We start from the raw sequence: 19,365 nt of genomic DNA, 5'->3' as shown, positions 1-19,365 counted from the left end.
CTCCTCCTCTCTCTCCCTCACACTCCAGCCGCCTCCTTCTCTTTGAAGATGCCAAGTTCATCCTGCTTCAAGGCTTCGCACCTGTTGCTCCTGGGGTGCTCTTTCTCCAGACATTGGATTGCTGGCTTCTCCTAATTCAGGTCTCAGCTCTAATGACGTCTCTGCAGTGACACCTTCCTGGACCACTTTAGCTAGCATTCTGCTGTCCAGCAGGGTAGCCACTAGCCCATGTGACTCCTGAGCACTGGAAATGTGGCCTGAGCTATGGAGGGACTAAATGCCCAATTTCATTTCATTTTAATTAACTTACATTTCAATGTAAAAAGCTATACTCGATTCAGTTACTGGAAAACCTTTAGGCACGTTTGGAGCAACTCATGTATGTGAATCTACCTTTTTGACTGTAAATTTTATAAACTCTAAATATGGATCATGTATTTCCAATGAACATTTAGCCCTTGAATGGCGACGGGCTTGTAAGTGCGAGATACACACCGGATATTGAAGACTTAATAGAAGGAAAGAAAGTAAAATTTCTCATTAACAATTTTTTTTTTTTTTTTTTTTTTTTTTTTTTTTTTTTCTTTTTGCGGTATGCGGGCCTCTCACTGTTGTGGCCTCTCCCGTTGCGGAGCACAGGCTCCGGACGCGCAGGCCCAGCGGCCATGGCTCACGGGCCCAGCCGCTCCGCGGCATATGGGATCCTCCCAGACCGGGGCACGAACCCGTATCCCCTGCATCGGCAGGCGGACTCTCAACCACTGCGCCACCAGGGAGGCCCACAATTTTTTTTTTTTTTTGGCCACGCCGCACGGCTTGAGGGATCCCAGTTCCCCAACCAGGGATCAAACCTGGGCCCACGGCAGGCTGAGTCCTCAGGCTGAAAGCACTGAGTCCTAACCACTGGGCCTCCAGGGAATTCCCAACAATTTTTATATTGATCACACATTGAAATGATAATATTTTGGTTGTATTAGGCTTAATAAACTACATTATTAAAATTAACTTCATTGGTTTAATTTTACTTGTTAATGTGGCTACCAGAAAATGTAAAATCCCATCTGTGACTCACATTCTATATTATTAAACAGTGTGGGTCCCCTCCCCCGCTGACATGGTTTCTGTAACATCACTTTGCTTTATTTTCTTTGTGGCACTTTTCACTGCCTGAAATGGTCTTTGCTATTTACTGGTTTCCTTGTTTGTCTGTCTCTGCACAGCCCCCTGCCCCAGGGACGAGGATGGGAGTTCCACGCTTGCCTTGCTGACTGTGTATCCCCAGAACCGTGCCTGGCCCTGGCTAGAAGCTCACGGGTAGCTGTCACATAAGAAATGAACAAACGAGAAGCGGGGAGGCACCGGCAGGTCCTCACCTGACTGCTGATTTGCAAAGTGGTGCTTGACATGGTAGGCCTTCAGGTTGTACAGGTAGGAGCCCTTGTGCGGGGAGCCGAAGTGCAGATAGTAGTGGATCATGTCGTAGATGACGTAGCCCAGGAGGCCCCCTGCAAACACAGTGCCCCCCACCGCCTCGGGCAGGATAAGCCGTAAGAACATGTAGAAGAAAGCTATCACCAGAGAGGCTGGCACAGGGGGGAAGACCAGGCGGGACTCGTCGAAGGGTGCCTGTGGATGGAGGGGTTCATGTGTCAGGACGCAGCCCGGGGCCCCAGGGCCTGACTGTGGTCACACACAGCATGCCAGCCCAGAGGTGCTCCCATGGGGGATGGGGCGGAGCAGCCCAGACAGTCCAGGGAGGGTGTAGGCTTGGCACCCTCAGTGGCTTTGGGGAGGGTGGGCCACCAAGCCTAAAAGCTCTGGAGAGCCTGTCCCACCCCCAATTTCCAAGCCAGGATGGGACCTGGAAAACCGGCCAAGAAAACAGGGGTGGGTGTGATGTGGGCAGGATGCTCACAGAGCAGAGCCCCTCTTTATGCTCAAGAGGCCCCTGTGGCTCTGGAATTTGTTCAGTGCTAGAGAGGAGGCCCAACCCCCCACCCCAAGTACCAGGCGGGGCACCTGGACAAGGCCTGAGGGTGATGAAGGCGCACATGGTAGATGATCCTGGAAGTGTTAACAGGCAGGTCCCCCACCCCAGGTGGCCTTCTTTGTTCCAAGGGGGTGTTGTCACAGTGAACCAGACAACAAAAGAACCTAGTCTTTGGCTCTGGAGTTCCACAAGCCAAGGGCCTGGCAGACAGGTAAGATTTTAGAGACTGTGTGAGTATTCTGAGGAGAGACCCTCTCTGGGCTGAAAGAGGAGAGAGAGAAATCAGGTGACAGAGAAAGAGCAATATACTGATGTGGGCCTCCCTCCCCTCTGACCAGGAGCAACAGGACTTGCTGGCCATGTGCCAGAACACCAGCTCCAGGGCAAAGAAGGAAGGAAGGGAGGGGGGAGGATGGAGACCCTGGGACAGGCTGAGAACAGCACGGTGCAGGGACAGAGAAGCAGCAGGGGGACACAACTTCCTCTGGGCAGACCTGGCTTCCAATCCCAGCTGCTGGGACCATCATGTTGCCCTTGAGGAGCCCCATGGGGGGTGGATGGCTGAGAGCACAGACTCTGGATTCCACAGGGGACAACATCCAGGTGTGACCTTGGGTGAATTCCTTAGTTCCTTTATTTCCCCAAGCCTCAGTCTGCCAGTCTGTGGAATGGGGAGAACTGTAGCACATCTTCAGAATGAAGCTCCACAAGGGCAGTGATTCTTGACTGTTTTGTTCAATGGTGTCTACAACAGTGCCCAGCACATAGTGAGCACTTAAGTGAGCATTTACTGAATGAATGAATAAATGAAGGAATGAAGTTGCTGTGAGGATTAAAGTTGGACACACATGCTCACTAGTCTTTGGCAGGTTAGGACCCAGGCACACGCCCTTGATTTCCCCTCGCTCTCAACCTGACTCCCACCATGATGGGCAGCTCCCACGGGTGGGTCACAGTGGCAGGGACCCGGGTGAGAGCCTGCCCTGCTCACCTTGTGGTGCTGGCCGTGCATGACGAAGTGCAGCATGATGAGGTAAGAGCTGTCACTGGGGGGCTTCATGTGGAACAGGAAGCGGTGGATGAGGTACTCTACGAGGCTCCAGAGGAGCAGCCCCAGCATGAAGAGGGCCGGGAACGTGGACTCAGGCATGGCTACTGAGTACTCTGCAGAGGGGCAGGAGAGAGGCAAGGTCAGGGCAGACAGCCCCGGGGCACAGCAGTGCCTGGTAGCTCCAGAGATCCTGTCTCAAGGCCCTGGTCACCTTAGGAGCTGCTGCCCTCTGCCCAGCAGCTATGGGGCCTAGCCCCACTATTAGGGCCTTTGAATCAAAATGGGAAGGAGGCTGTGACGAGCTATGTTGGGCTTAGGAGGAGTCCTCACAGAGGACTATTGATGTGGGGTATTACATTGATTTCAGATGTTGAACCACCCTTGCATTCTGGAATAAATCCCATTTGGTGGTGGTGTATAATCCTTTAATGTGTTCTAGGATTCAGTTTTCTAGTGTTTTGTTGAGGATTGTTGCATCTATATTCGTCAGTGATATTAGTTTGTAGTTTTCTTTCTTGTGGTGTCTTTGTCTGGCTTTGGTGTCAGAGTAAGATTTGGCTAGACATCTGAGATCTTCCTTAAAGGGACTGTAAGAGGAACAGCTATGGCCAGCACTGGACCTTTACCTGGTGCTATGGTCGGAACGTGTTCCCTCAAATTCATATGTTGAAACCTAACCCCCAAGGTGATGGGAGGTGATTAGGTCATGGGGTGAATAGGACTAATTCCCTTACAAAAGAGGCTCGAGAGAACTCTTCCGCTTTCTGCCATGTGAGGATACAATGAGTCTTTGACCTAGAAGAGGGCCCTCACCTGACCATGCTGACACCCTGATCTTGGACTTCCAGCCTCCAGAATCGTGAGCAATTAATTTCTGTTGTTTACAAGCCACCCAGTCTGTGATGTTTTGTTATAGCACGCTGAATGGACTAAGACACCAGGAAAAAGTGACCTTGCCCCAGCAGCATGGAGGAGAGGGAGGGACGATCCTGATGAAGCCAGCAGAGCTGGGGGGCTATTGGTGGAAGATGTTAACCACCAGGGACTGGGGGGCCAGGAGGGCCAGGAAAACCTAAGGAGAGATAGGTTCAGGAACAATACTTAAAATCATAGCATATGAGGAAGATGTGAAAAACCTGAAGATGATTAGCCCGGAGACCAGAAGACTGTAGAGATGTAATTATCGTGAAGTGTGAGGTTCCCCACGCCCAGCCCTCGGAGGACAGCCTGCAGTCCTTCCGGCTCTCCTTTCTTTTCTCTACTTCATCCATTCTTTGACTTCACCGACACTTGAGCTTTTGTCACAGTTTTCTTCATGTCTATGCTCACCCTCTTAGTTCTACTTCTTTTCTCCACAAGCTATTGCTTTGGCTATACTTGCTCTCTCTTTTAAAAAAGAGCAGCTTTATTAAAATATAACTCACATATCTTACAATTCACCCATTTAAAGTGTACAGTTCAATGGTTTTTAGTACACTCAGAGTTGTACAACCATCACCATAATTTTAGAACATTTTTATCACCCCAGAAAGAAACCCTTTACCCATTAGCAGTCACTGTGCATTTCCTCCAACCCCTGCCATTTCCCAGAGCCAGGAATCCCCTAATCTACTTTCTGTCTATTGCATTTGCCTATTCTGGATATTTTGTATCAATGGACTCATACAGTATGTGGTCTTTTGTGACTGGCTTCTTTTAGTTACAATATTTTCAAGGTTCATCCACGTTGTAGCACGTATCAGAACTTCATTCCTTTTTAAGGCTGAATAATATTCCTTATTAATATGGATGCACCACATTTGTTCATCCACTCATCAGCGGATGGACAGCTGGGTTGCTTCTACTTTTTGGCTATTATGAATAATGCTGCTATGAACATTCATGTGTGATTTTTTGTGTGGACGTATGTTTTCAGTTGTCTTGGGTATACGCCTAGGAGTGGAATTGCTGTCACCTACTGCAACTATGTTTAACTTTTGGGGAAACTACCAAACTGTTTTCTAAAGCTAGCCATTCTCTTTTGACCTCAGCTGTCCCCATGACCTCCCAAGCCGGGATCAACACAAGAACCTATTTCTCCACTCCACACGCAAGCTGCTGAACACAGAGGAGACATGTGTAGCCATGGGTCTGGCGCCTTCAACCTCAGCTAGACCTCAAACACTGCCTGGTGATCCTTTTATGTCTCCAGGTTCAGCTCCCTCCCCACTGCCCTCAAACATCCCCCGTTCCTTCCACCCAGCCTCCTACTTCACTGAGAAAAGACGCCTTGGGGTGGAAGAAAGGAAGGTGGGGGAGGACAGCTCCTTCACATCCGCCCACCTTCAACCACACCTGATTGTGCCCCAACCCTGAAACTTCCTTCTTGCTCCTCAGAGAAGAAGTGTGTACCGAGGTACCTGGGCACTGGATGGTGGCAAGAATAATAATAATAATAATAATAATAATAATAATAATAATAATAATAATAATAGCAGCAGCAGATGTGTATTGAGGCACCCTTCATGCCAGGTGCCACTCAAGTGCTTTACATGGGTTACTTCACATTTCATCTCACTCCAGCCTCTCGAGGGAAGCACTGGCACTGCCCATGTGAGTGAGGATGTGGAATTACAGACAACTTACATTACTTGTCCAGCTCATCCCGCTAGGTAGTGCACAGCCCTCAGGCTGCCTCCCCTCCGGCCCCTCCATCCCAACCAACCACTCTGGGCATCTTCAGCTTCTCCTCCACTGGCTCTTCTGCTCATCTTTAAGACTTCCCCATCATAGATGCAGTACCTTCAGAGCCAAACCTACTGAAAAGGCTGGCTAGACTCAAATCTACTTCACCTCTTCCCATTCGCTCAAGTCCCTAAAGTCTGTCTTCTACAAAGAACTGCAAAGGCCATTTGTGATGTATTTCTTGCCAGAGCGTAGTAATTTTTTTCAATTCGTCTCTAACTTGGCTGTGGCCTATGACATTGGTGACCACTCTATTTTTGAATCTGTAACCCCGTAAGTTCCCATTCTGAGGTTTATGAATACCCAGAGTCCTTGATCGGATTTCAGAGTGAACCTATTGACATGGTATCCCAAACGATGCGCCTGTGTGCATCTTTCTGGGGGTTGAGTCCACAAATTTTCAGATTCTCAAAGGAACTGGAACCAACAAGGTTTGAACACACAGCTCCACTCCCTGCCTGCTGGGATACTTGGCTTTTCTCCTCTTCTCTAGATGCCCTTTGTCAGGCTCCATCGTGGAAACTGCCTCTGTCCCCAGGGTCAAAACCTTGACCCTCCCCTCTTATATGCTCTCTGTTTGATCTAGGATGTCAGCCACACCTGCCTGCTGACAAGCCCCAGATCTATGCCTCCAGCTCAGCCCTGGACAGCCACTTGCTACTGGGCATCTCCATGCAGCTGTCCACAGTCCCGCCTCCAAGGTCAGCAGCTTCCAAATGAAGCCAATCATCTTCTCCTTCCTTCCTGCCCACCCTATCACGCCAGACTGCACCTCAGTGGGGGGGGGGTTAATGACTTCCACACATTACCTAAGGCTCAACTTATTCCTCTCTCCCGTGTCCAACATGTCACCAAGCTCTGCCAGCTGCCTCTCCTTAGTATCTTCTGGCAAAGTAAAGAAAAAGCCAGACACAAAAGACCACATATTGTAGGAGTCTATTTATATGGCATGTCCAGAATAGGCAAATGTAGAGAGACAGAAGTAGACTGGTGGTTGCCAGAGGCTGGATGAGGGGGGGAATGGGGAGCAGCAGCTCAGTGGGGATGGGGTTTCCTTTTGGGGTGATGAAAACCTTTTGGAACTAGACAAAAGTGGTGGTGGCACAACACTGTGAATGTACTAAATGCCACTGAATTGTTCTCTTCAGAATGGTTCAGTTTATGTTATATGTATCTCACCTCAATTTTTAAAAAAATCTCTTGGTTCAGTTCCCTGCTCTGACGCCCCCACCGCCTCATCACCCGGTGGCTGCATCCGCTTCCTACTCCAACTCTCTGCCCCTACATGTGTTAAAACCCTCCTGTGGTGCCTCGTTCTCTTTAGGTAAAGTCCAAACCCCTAGCCTGGCACTCGAGCTCCCTTGAGACCCAGCCCTGCCAGCCACATCCCTGCCTCATTGCCCCATCACCCTGTACGGGGGCCAAACCGAACCACTTGTGGCTCCTGAGATGCCCACGTTCCCCACCCACACATATCTTTTCCTTCGCTGGAATTCCCTCTCTCTTCCTTACCCCACGTGTCTCCTCCTGTGAGAAGCCTCCGCAGACGCCCTTTGCCCCGACCTGGGCCGGGTTCGAGGCCTGCCACATCATCCTTTATCATGTTGAGCTATGGCTGCTGTTCTACTCATTTGTCCCCACCAGGTTGTGAGCATTTTACGGGCAGAGTGGGTATTTCGTTCTGTATCTCCTGTGCTTAGCACAGCAGGTGCTCAGACACTCGTGGGAGATTCAGGGGCCAGCCCAAGTCTCTCTGGAGGGCTGGACAAAGATGAGATTGGACCCGTACTGTTCTAAGAGCAGAACAGTGGCAGCCTCTGGTTGTGTTTAAGAAAGCACTTCTGAAGGACTGTGCCCAGTGTGAATGACCGCAGGAAACTAGTGAGTAAGGAGAGAGCCCAGGAAGGTGAGGAGGAGAGGTGGCTTTCCTACTCTTTGGACCAGATTCCAGGCCCAGGGCCATTCTGATAGACGGTTCCAAATGAGTCTCTAAGCTAAGGAAGGATTTTTCACACCTTGCCTGGAAAGTAACACACAACGCAGCTAAGGTGCAATCCCCAAAGGACCCAGCCAATCTTTCTCAAATCAGGTGTTGAGCTGGTCTGACAGTTCTCATCAGTGGGGCCTGCTGTGTCCACATCTGGCATGAGACACTTGCCTGACAGCATTGCCTGTCAGTGGCCATCCAGCCCTGGCTGGGCTGCTCTGGGTGGCCAGGTCCCACTTTGAGGGAAGGCTGGACACCTCTGGGGTCTTTCAGGACACCCTAGTGAAGTGCAGGGAGCCTGGGCTTTGGATTTGCAGACCTGGGTTCAGATCCCAGCTCTGTACCATCTACGTGTTTTCTCAACAGTAAAATATCCTACCACTCGTGAAGGGCTGTGGCTAAGACAGAGGGAATATAACACCTGATTATGTGATAAATATATATCTTATATATAAGGATAATATATTGTATATTAATACTTATAATAATATAATATGCCTCATATATAACAAGTAGCAACAACAATTTTTAAATATAATGAGTCAAAGTACATCTAAGTTCCACACAGTCCTCCTTGTGCTGTGTTTTCTCAGTTCTCCTTGCAGGGCTCTGGAGGGTCCCTGGTTGGGAGAGAAGGAGTTTCCCAGCTCCCCCGCCCCCCTGCCCCAGAGTGCAGGAGCCCTTCCTTGCTGTGTAGCTCTCTTATCAGCAGGGACAGGACTGGACATACAGAAGTATTCCCTGGCCACAGACTTTGGTCTTGACCTTTGCTGGGGCTCCCTCCACAATCGCATGGAGGCCTGAATCCTTGCCTAGGACGCTGCTCTGCACTCACTCTAATGCGCCTCCAGGAACTGTGCTGGGGGCCAGCCTGGATGTGCAGAAGCCCTCTGCTTTCCAAAGCATTTTCACACATGCACCTAGGAATTTCAGCCTTGCACTGGTGTCTCCGTGCAGCTTCCACTGTTCCCTGGCACCCTGAGTCTCCTGCATTTCCTCCAGTGCACCCTTGGTCCAGCAGCTGTGCTGGGACCCTGCTGAGTTTCCACTTGCCTTGCTTTGTGGCTCTATTTTTTTCTCCCTGTGGCCTGTGCCTTGCTTGATGAGCTGCAGGTGAGGGAGGCGTGTGTGGCTCTCATGCCACCATCGCTGGCATCATGGTCACAGCCCCACTAACCCCCTACACTAGACCTTTATTAGACAGCACATTTCAGTTCTCTGCAGAGGCCTGTGGTTCTGATGAAGCCGTCGAATCACCCTCCCTGCCTCGCAGAAGAGTCCCCTCCTATAGGTCAAGTCTCCGCCCGCCCCCTCACCCCAGCATCACCCCCGTCAGCCCATCAGGCCGGAGCTGGTACCGAGTGGCATCTCTGGAGGAATCCTGCAAAGGGACCTGGGCCAAAGCTCTGGCATCCCGTTCCCCCTCCGGCCCCAGCCCTGGCGGCCCTGCCACTGTTGGTGATTGTTAGGGGAGCGCCCGGCAGACAGTGGGTGATTCAGTGAGCAGGCTGTCTCAGCAACAAGCCCTGTGCTGTGCCTAAGCTATTCAGCGTGGGCAGAAAAGGGTAACCTTGACTCGAGGGGTACACACATTAACCCTTGGGGACCGGGAGCAGCCTGGGCTCTGGGGGACTTCCTGCAGCTGGCTCAGCCCTTCCCCATCCTGGACCAGGTGGGAAAACTGGGGCTCCCAGCGCTGTGGCTGTGGCCCCTCTCATCTAAACCATTCAGCCCTCAACTTCTCCTCCTGGGGGAGGCGGGCAGGAGAGAGCCTTGGAGTGTGGAGAGAAGGAGCCTGTGTCTGGCAGAGACAGGGGTTCAGAGGCTCACAGTTCAGAACATGACATGTGATCAGGAGAGGAAAGCCCATCTGAGCTATTCCCAGCACCCCTCTCCCACCTGTTCCCCTACCCGGCCTCTGTCTGAGCCATTTGCCATGGGCAAGCACTTCCCCAAAGCAGGTTCTGCCAGGACGGACAGATTACCTGGGCAGGTGGCATGCACCTGGAGACCAAAGGTAGGTGATGAAATTGGGAAGTGGGCTGGCAGAAGAGGCCCAAACCTGTGGCTGCCCTGAGAGACTCAGCCTCACAGGCTCTTTGGAAGTCACCCCATGTCAGCCCTTCTCTCTGTCCCCTGCCCGCCTGGGTGGTACCTAGCATCTACATCCTAGCCACGTGACCCTGAATTGCTCGCTTGACTTCCTGAGGTTCCATTTCCTTATCTCTATTTCTTGTGGGGCTGTTGGGAGGGTTAAATGAGATGGTCCCTGGAAAGCACCAGGCATGTGATAAGTGCTCAGTAGAGGTTAGTGGGTTGCTACTCTGAGTCAGGGCTTCTGCTGCCAGGCCTTTGCCCTGGGGGACATTCTAGGACACTCTGGGATCCTTCTCTCCCAGGCTCTAATCTGTGTTCTGTTCGTAAACCATTCCAAGTTCAGCTCTCTGCTGTGCCACCTGGTGAAATGACTTCATTTAGTTTCCTGACAAACAATCCCAGGTCACACTTTTTCTATTCTTAGACTCAGTGAGAAACCCCCGTCTTTATTGTTACACCACTTGATGAAATGATTTCATTTAGTGTCTGCTAATGTGTGGCTGGTTGTTTTTTAAAACTCACTTTGTGGAGGGTGGGGAGGTCTGACATTTCTTTTGGAAGAATATTTCTACAGATAGACCTCATTTTAAAACCTTTGTGATATGGTTTAGGATACTATGTTCTCAGAAACTCAGGACCAGGGAGAGCACCAAGGTCTCTGGCCTTCAGGAGCCACAGGAGCAATTGAGGAAGGACCCGACATTACCTGTGGTGAAGGACGTGAAGAGTCGGACGTTGCCCTGGGCGAGGGTTTGGTAGTAGGACCAACTGAGATACAGCATCAGGGGAACCCAGATGATGGGGACGCTGTACCTGCAGGAAGGTCGTCAGGGTGAGAGATATACATGCACAGAAGCTCGAGAGGGTCCAACTTCCCTAGAGACACACCTCTCAACTAGAGAGGGATGAGATGATACCAAAGCATGTGCACAAAGCATATGGAGACCTGCGGTCCAGGGAACACTGATGTGGGGGGTGGGGAGGGGAGGAGGAGAAAAGAAGAGAGAAGCTGTGAGTCTGTCTCAGTCTCTGAGATGAAGTACTGGCAGGAAAAAAAAAAAAGAGTCCCTCTGGCTAACAGTGCAGCTAGATAGGTGCTGACCTCTTGTGGCAGAGGGGCTAATTGCAGGCAAAATAGTCCGCCATGGGCAGGGAAGGCTAGAAACCCCTCACAGGAGTCTGGAGTAGAACAGGAGTGACATTCAAAGTGTTTTCTGGCTACATGTTGGATTGTCACTCAGTGGACAAAATCATGCATATGAATGGATTATGCCTATGGCATGTTCCACTATCGCCAAGAGCTTACAGTACAGCTCTGGGCTCCAGGGAGGGATCCATTTGCCCCTTCCCCTTTGCATCTGACTGGCACCATCAGGAGAGAGGGATAGCCCACCATGGTCCGAGAGCAGGGCTCACCAGACAGTCTTGCTGAGGGCCTCGACGAGATCTGAGTGGAAGAGGCGGATGGGCCTGGACACCGGCTGGTGGACCCACTCATCGTACTTCTCTCCCAAGTGGCCTACCTGCCACAGTAGGGGCTTCCGCCAGTCTACCAGGTCCTGCAAGAGATAAAGTCAAGTGGACACTTGAAGTTCACACCTGTGCACATTCATTCTCCCATCTCCTGGTTACAGCATCCTACTCCACAGCCCCACCTCAGCTTATGTGGTCTGTGTGGAGCTACCAACCCTCCTGCTCCAGTGCTTGGGGACTAACTGTTCATCCCAACCCAAGGGCCACAGAAATGGGATCCAGGATAGGCCCATGGCCTAAGCTGGTTCAATGAGCCATCGGACAACCCTCTCCTCTTGCTGGGATTGCTAGGTTGGCAGGGCATGACCCTGGAGTTGCCAGTGAAGGCTGCCTGAGGATGAAGTCAACACAGAGGATGGCCAAACCAGGAGCTGGAGACACTGAATCCTGGTGATGACATCTGAGTGCCCAGATTCAGCCATGCATGAAGCTTGAAGTCTTAACCAGGATTCTTTAGGTATAGGAGCCAATACATTCTGTACTAGGAATCAAGTAGGCCGTTTCTCCTCCAACAAGGGCTTTCTTCTTTTTTTCTGTGGCTGCACTGGGTCTTCGTTGCTGTGCACAGGCTTTTCTCTAGTTGCAGCGAGTGGGGGCTATTCTTCATTGCAGTGCGTGGGCTTCTGATTGCGGTGGCTTCTCTTGTTGTGGAGCACAGGCTCTAGGGGTGCAGGCTTCAGTAGTTGCAGCACGCAGGCCCCAGAGCACGAGGGCTTCAGTAGTTATGGTGTGCGGGCTCAGTGGTTGCAGCTCACAGGCTCTAGAGTATGCATTCAGTAGTTGGTGGTGCATGGGCTTAGTTGACTCGAGGCATGTGGGATCTTCTCAGACCAGGGATCAAACCCATGTTCCCTGCATTGGCAGGCATATTCTTTTTTTTTCTTTCTTTATGAATTTTTATTTATTTATTTTTGGCTGCATTGGGTCTTCGTTGCTGTGCATGGGCTTTCTCTAGTTGTTGTGAGGAGGGGCTACTCTTCGTTGTGGTGCATGGGCTTCTCATTGTGGTGGCTTCTCTTGTTGCAGAGCATGGCCTCTAGGCACATGGGCTTCAATAGTTGTAGCACACGGGCTCAGCAGTTGTGGCATGCGGGCTCTAGAGCGCAGGCTCAGTAGTTGTGGCGCACAGGCTTAGTTGCTCTGCAGCATGTGGGATCTTCCCGGACCAGGGCTCGAATCCGTGTCTCCTGCACTGGCAGGTGGATTCTTAATCACTGCCCCATCAGGGAAGTCCAAAGGTTTTCTTCTTAGTGGTGGCCTGTGTAATTCATTCATTCACCCATTCAAACAATCATTCGTTCAGCACTTTGCTTGACATATATCTATATTTCTATGTTAGTTGCTGGAAAGAATAAACAACAATGTAAGAGACCATCTTTGCTTCACATAGCTTAGTGCTGAAGCACAGTTCAGACTCTAGAGACAGGCTCTATAACTTACTGTGTGACCTTGGGGAAATTACTTGACCTCTCTGAGCCCCAGTTTACCTAGCTATGAAATGAAAGTAATAATAATGGTACCCACATAAAGTACTCAGCAAGGTGAGACATACCAGGCAAGATAATTTAATGGTGATGCAGGCAGGCTGAGGTTGGGAGGCAGAATGATTGGTACAAATGACCTGGTCTAGGGTAGGAGAGGAGGGCTTTGCACAGAACCTAGGGTTTGGGTTGAGTTCATACAGTATGGAATACTTGGGAAGCGGGAGAAGGGAAAGGAGGTGGGGAGGGAGTGTGGGCATAGATGTGGAGTTGAGAATGACTGTGGCCCATTTGATTCCTTGACATTGGTCTGTGGGGCAGTAGAAAGAGATCTGCTGAGGGCTTTAGATGACAGAACACCCAGTATCAGGCCCAGGAGTTGTCACTTCATCTTCCAGGCTGGCTGTCTCCAAGGTAGGGATGTATGTGTACCCCAGGGATACTCACAGGCTGATCCCCAGAGGTGAGGAGAAAATATTAGAGACTCTTTTTGATATGTTTCTTTCATATATAAACCATATTGAATGTTTTCTAATGTACATAATACAAGAGTACATTAGCTCGCACAAATAATTTGTAGATAATTTAAATGGACATATAATGGAGAATGTGCTCAAAACGTTTTACTTAATAGGGATGCAAGGTCAAAAAAGTTTGGAGGCTGCAGAAGCCCTTGAAGACAATGGGAAGCCCTTGAAGATTTCTGATGAGTCGGTGTATTGAAGATTAATCTAGACCAAAATCAGTAAAGAAAAATGACCTTGGAGTCAGGTGACCACCTTCAAAGCCTGACTCTGCCTTTTATCAGCTGTGGGATCCTGGGCAAGTGCCTTTACCTCTCAGAGCCTCTCGGCTCTCTCGTCTGTAAAGCCGGGTGTGCCTGGACCCACCACCCACAATAGGAGAGAGGGCACCATGTGCCCAGTGTCTGGTGCTCAGTGGGTGTCAATGAACGTCCGATGCAGGGCATTCGGCGGCCACTGCAGGTGACAGGGGCGTGGTGTCAGGAAAGGAATGAAGAAGAGCAAGGGATGGATATGGAGGAAGAGCACTGAAGCCTGGGAGAAAAAATCAATCGTGATTCAGAAACCCACCTGCCTGCAGCCCCAGCTGGAACCTCATCCTTGCACTGGCCTCCATGCCAAAGCTGGCTCAGCCCCAGCAGGGCTCCCAGCCATACCAGAGGTGAAGCTAGCCCTGCCATCACAGCCTTGGAGCAGTGGGCTGGAAGTCTCGGGGCAAGTGGGGAAGGTCACCGAGCACTCTCTCTGTGCCGGCGACCAAAGGGAAAGGCCCAAAGATAATTGTGGTTCCTGCCATGTGAACTTGGCAGGTCCCAGGTGCTGACTGCCTTCATGCTTCTCAGGCTGGAAGATGACCCAGGTCAGCCTGGAGCCATCCCATCCAGCACCAATTAAACCAGGTAATCATACAAACCCCACCTGGTCGTTGCGCTCCTCCTGGCCCGCCCCCCCACACACACACCTGGAGGAACCAGGTACACACACACACACACACGCACACACACGCGCACACACACACACACACACAAACACACACCTGGAGGAACCAGGTAGTGGCCTGTATTCACATCTTATCTTGAAACAGCCTGCAGAGCCTCACCTCAGAAGAAGCTCAGCCAGGATCACGGTGAGAGCCTGAGGCTTTGTCCCAGATGCAACAACACTGAGGGCTAAGAGTCACAGAGCACTGGTTATGTGCTAAGCATGTTTCTAAACACCTGACGTGAGTTAAATCCTGTGATTCTCACTGTACCCATAACTAGGTGGATACTTTTACTGTTGTCGTTTGCAGATGAGGAAACTGAAGGTGAGTAACTTGTCCAAGGCTGCCCAGTTAAGACATTTTTGATGAATTGGCCCCTTCATTGGGATAGTCCCTGGTAACACTCCTTGTCCTGAAGTCCACTTTGTCTGATTTTAGCAAGGCTTCCTTATACTTGGTGTTTGCATGGTCTTTCTTTCCCCACCCTTTTACTTTCACCTTGCACATGCCTTTAAATAAATTTATTTATTTATTTATTTATTTATTTGCGGTACGTGGGCCTCTCTCTGTTGTGGCCTCTCCTGTTGCGGAGCACAGGCTCCGGACGTGCAGGCTCAGCGGCCATAGCTCATGGGCCCAGCCGCTCCGCGGCATGTGGGATCTTCCCGGACCGGGGCACAAACCCGCGTCCCCTGCATCGGCAGGTGGACTCTCAACCACTGTGCCACCAGGGAAGCCCATGCCTTTAAATTTAAAGTTCATCTCTTGCAGACAGTGTATAGTTGGGTCTTGCTTTTCGATCTAGTCAGACACTCTCTGGCTTTTAACTGGAGTGTTCAGTCCATTTACATTTAATGTTGTCTTGCTCTTTGCTTTCTCTGTTCTTCCCTTCTTGACTTGTTTGTGTTGATCAAGAATTTAAAATATTCTATATTATCTGCTCTGATGGCATTTTAGCTATGCCTTTTTGTATATTTCTTATTTGCTGTTCAAAGGATGATAATATGCATCCATAGCTTATCACCATCTATCTCAAGTGAAAGCCCTGGTTTTTACGTGTTCCACTTTTGCATGTTACACACGACACTTAATTCAGACTCAGCTACCTTAGACAAGGAACATTTCCAGCTGTGGCACAGGTATGTGAACAGGCAGGCCTCTCTGTCAGCCAAGCAGTGGTTTGGGAAATTTTTTTCTGTTGATCCGTTTTGCCCTTATTTTGTAAAGTGAACAGAAAACAGCATGGGATTCATAAGCTTGATTCAGTTGAGACCCAGGAGGAAACGTCTAGGTCTAGCACCAAGCAGGGACTCCAGACTGAATCTAACATGCTGTTGCGAAGGGAACAGGACAGACGGACAGAGAATGTATGGAGAAGCTGGAGTCAGATGGCCGGAGAGCTGCTTGTTTACAGGCATGATGGAAGCAGAGCCAGCCTCTCCCCCCAGACACAAGCGTCTCTCATTTGATGGCCTGTTGCCCACTGGATCTTTGGACATGACTTGGGTTCCTCCCTGGCTAGACCAGTGGGCACTGGCCACTGTACAAAGGGCGGACTTGCTGTCTTGAGTTGGTCCCAAGGGTCCTCTGACCTGCTGTCTGGCCTTGGAGGGCCTGGAACCTGGGCTCTGTGTCTAGCCCCCCGTGCATTTCTGCAAGGTAGCCCTCATTGGTGCCCAGGAAGGGCCACTTCACCCTGGGGGATGAAGGACCACAGCAGAGGAATCCCAAGAAGGCTCACTTTCCTGTCTGCAAAATCCCCCTCAGTCCTCAAAGGCTGACACCTGCACTCGCCCCGCTGGCAGTCCTGCTATTCCAGGGGCAGTAAAGCTACCCTTCCACATTAAGTGTAGAAATCCAGCTTGGCTGACTTCCTCCCCACTTTGAGAAGGAGGACACTGAGGCCCAGAGGGGTTAGGTGACTCTGCAGATAGGGTTGGTTGGTCCTGTAGTAGGAGCCTCCCTTCCCGCCTCCCCCAAGCTCGTAACATCCTCCACACAATCTCCCAGGAGCTGGGACATTCACCATGGGCTCCACCCTGGTTTAGACAGTACATGCACACACAGGGTGTCTCTTCTCAATTCTCTTCCAGTCCTGCTCACTGATGAGAAAGTCTCAGGTGGGTGCTAATTCAACACCTCTCGCTTGCTGGTCATTTCCAACATGGCAACTGGCTGAGAAGGGAGGATGGCAAGAGATGATGGCTCGGATCCAATGAGGTGGGAAGGGACTCAGGATAAATTTCACTTCCTACTCTACCTGGCCGGGACCCCTTGGCCCCTTAACCCTCCCACATAAATGGCTCTCTTCCTCCAGAGCTGGTGCCTGCTCCTGGCCCTCTCCCACCCTACTTCCTAAGGCTCAGGGAAGACAGGGAAGGCGTCAGCAAAGGTCTGCGGGACTCGGAAGGAGGCTGGGTGGGGGAAGGAGGGGGGAACAGGCCACTGATCACGCCTCCAGTTCCCAGGCATCTGGGGGTTTCCGTTGCTACCCTCACGATAGCAAATCCTCCTTTTACAGCTGTGGAACCTGATGCTCAGAGAGGGCAAGTGATTCACTCAGGGTCACCCAGCTAAAGCCAGACTGCATGGATAAGGGTGAGGATACGTCCAGAAACTGCTCTTGAGTGCACTTGTTGAGGGTGGCGGTGGGGGGGCGGGCTTGAGTGAACTCAAAGACCCAGAGCCACAGGCCAAGTCCCAGGGAGCACACGTGTAAGTCGTGTAAGTCGGGGTGAGTTTGGCCCAAACACCTGGTGTCCCATTCCCCTCCCCCAGGCAGCTCTATCCCTGCCCTAACGGGAGGGAGGGGGAGGGAGTCTCCCCAGGCTATGCCAGGAATGCAGCTGCAGCAGGGCCAGCGGGGGAAAAGGGCAGCCTGCTGCCCAGAGGGTGGGTGGAAGGGCGCTGCCAGGGTGGGGCAGGGGCCTCTTTTCTCGCCCCACCCATTCTCCAGAGGCCCCTCCTCCTGGGCAGCACAGGGGCCAGGTGGCCCATAACTCTTTCCAGGGGCAGCCCCAGCTCAGGAGTGGGAAGCTGCTCATCCCCAGACAGGGCGAGGGGCAAATGTGGGGAGAGGGGGCAGCTGCCCTCTGTCAGCAGCTCCTCCCACCACCGCAGCTGTGAGCTGAGGCGATTGTTGAAAGAAATGTGTACCCAAACCCCAGAGCTCCCAGCTCTAGGGCAGCTTTCTGGGCCAGGGAGGTGGGGGAGGGGCTTCCAACCAGCAGGAGCGGGGGCGGGGCGGGGGCGGGGGGCGGTGCCCGTGAAGGACAAGAATTCCAGCCACTCTTTCTGCATCCTTGTAACAGGCCCCTGGGCTCAGACTTCAGGTCCAATATTCTTGGAAGCTAGAATTTTGAGAGATGGGGCCCCTGATGAGCTCATTTGACAGATGAGGAGACTTAGGCCAGATGCTCATCTACGTATGCTGCACCTCAGCCGCCCGAGGTCCTAACCCCAGGGCCAGGAGGCCCGCTCTCAGCTGGCTCAGGACCCCCACGGCAGTGGGTTCTCTGGCACAGAGTCTGTGAGGGATCCAGCAGGGGTGTCTAGTGCAGCGGCTCTTGGTGGCCTTGCAGGGGTGAGTGCAGGCCTGTCCCCTGAGGTCTAACTGGGGGCTCCCAGCTGGACAAGCTCAAGTCCACAGGGGCGGGTTCTGCCTCCCCTGCCCGTGCCCTATAACCTTCCCATACCCAGAGGAGGTGGCCTCATGCTCCCCGCTGCGAAGGTCCAGGGGATGAGAGTGACAGGGAGCGGGGGGCGAATAGGCCGAGGCCCATGGAGAGCGGAAGGATGGCATGCTGTGCAGAAAGCCAGTACCACTGCAGTCCTGCCCCGGCTGCCCAGCCCAAGGCCAGGCAGGGTGGTCTTTCACTGGCAACTCACTTTTCGATACCACACACAATACAGGGCAGGAATAATTTCCTCCTTCTTCTTTTTTTTTTTTTTGCAGTACGCGGGCCTCTCACTGTTGTGGCCTCTCCCATTGCGGAGCACAGGCTCTGGACGCACAGGCTCAGCGGCCATGGCTCACGGGCCCAGCCACTCCGCGGCATGTGGGATCTTCCCGGACTGGGGCACGAACCCGTGTCCCCTGCATCGGCAGGCGGACTCTCAACCACTGCGCCACCAGGGAAGCCCTCCTCCTTCTTCTTGTTGGAGAAACAGGCCGCAATTGCCTGTGGTCATCCAGTGGCACCTCCTGCCCCCCAGCCTGCCTTGTCCACTGCCCCTGCAGGGACAAAGAGGGCAGTGCCCAGCCTGCCTGCCTGGTGTCTCCCCGGGGTGTATTTTTTGAGCATAGCTGAGCTCTTTAGAAGAGGGGCCCAGACCTCCGGGCAAGGGGACGAGCAGGGAGGAAACTTGAGAGGCTCTGGGCCAGGAGGACAATCCTGGGGACACCCTGTGGATCCCTCTGCAGCCAGACCCTCCACACCCCTACTCTGGGGAGGGCCAAAGGGAGAAGGGAGGCTCAAGGGGGCCCCAGGTGACTGGGGGGCAGAGTCCTGGAAAGGAAGCCAGCACCCATGGTGTCGAGGTCGGCCCTGTCCCAGGGGCGGCTGCCCGAGGGGCGCTGGTTCAGATCCAGGTGCTACTTGCCCAAGTTCTCAGTGACTTATGTGAGGGTCGTGAAAGGGTAAAACTCACTGGGCAAAATCAACATCTTTGCCAGGCAGCCCCTGATATGTGTGTGGGGGGGGGCAGGGAGGTTGGGGAGCTGCAGTTTGCCCTGTGACACCTGCTGGCGGCCTCCAGGAGCCTGAGGGAAGCAGGATGCAGAGTGGAGGTGCCAAGCTTTGAAGACACCTCCCTGAGTACCTGCTTGGCCTCCTCCATGCCTTCTGCCACCCCCCCCCCAGTCACAGGCCTCAGGGTCTTATTTTTGGCCAGCCACCAGGGTGGAAGGGCTCCAGGACACATGGAGGGGGCCGGGCAGGAGGCTCAGCTGTGATCCCCTACGCTAACCCTCAGAGTGACTTTGACCTTGGGCTGA

The 19,365-nt window shown here is 52.2% G+C and overlaps 1 protein-coding gene across 1 annotated transcript in view; it reads right to left on the bottom strand.

The window, feature by feature from the left end:
* Positions 1 to 19,365, bottom strand: part of FA2H (fatty acid 2-hydroxylase) — a 55,184-nt gene that overhangs the window by 1,693 nt on the left and 34,126 nt on the right. Inside the window, exons 3-6 of the mRNA XM_081217250.1 lie at positions 11,266 to 11,408; positions 10,556 to 10,662; positions 2,982 to 3,154; positions 1,374 to 1,626 (exon numbers count right to left, since the gene is read on the bottom strand). Of these exons, the coding sequence (XP_081073376.1) occupies positions 1,374 to 1,626; positions 2,982 to 3,154; positions 10,556 to 10,662; positions 11,266 to 11,408 (676 nt within the window). The remainder of the gene's footprint in view (positions 1 to 1,373; positions 1,627 to 2,981; positions 3,155 to 10,555; positions 10,663 to 11,265; positions 11,409 to 19,365) is intronic.

This window comes from Mesoplodon bidens (genome assembly GCF_964165515.1).
Source record: "Mesoplodon bidens genome assembly, chromosome: 18".
NCBI lineage: Eukaryota > Metazoa > Chordata > Mammalia > Artiodactyla > Ziphiidae > Mesoplodon > Mesoplodon bidens.
Note: the sequence above shows the minus strand (reverse complement) of the source record. Positions and strands in the feature narration are given on the sequence as shown.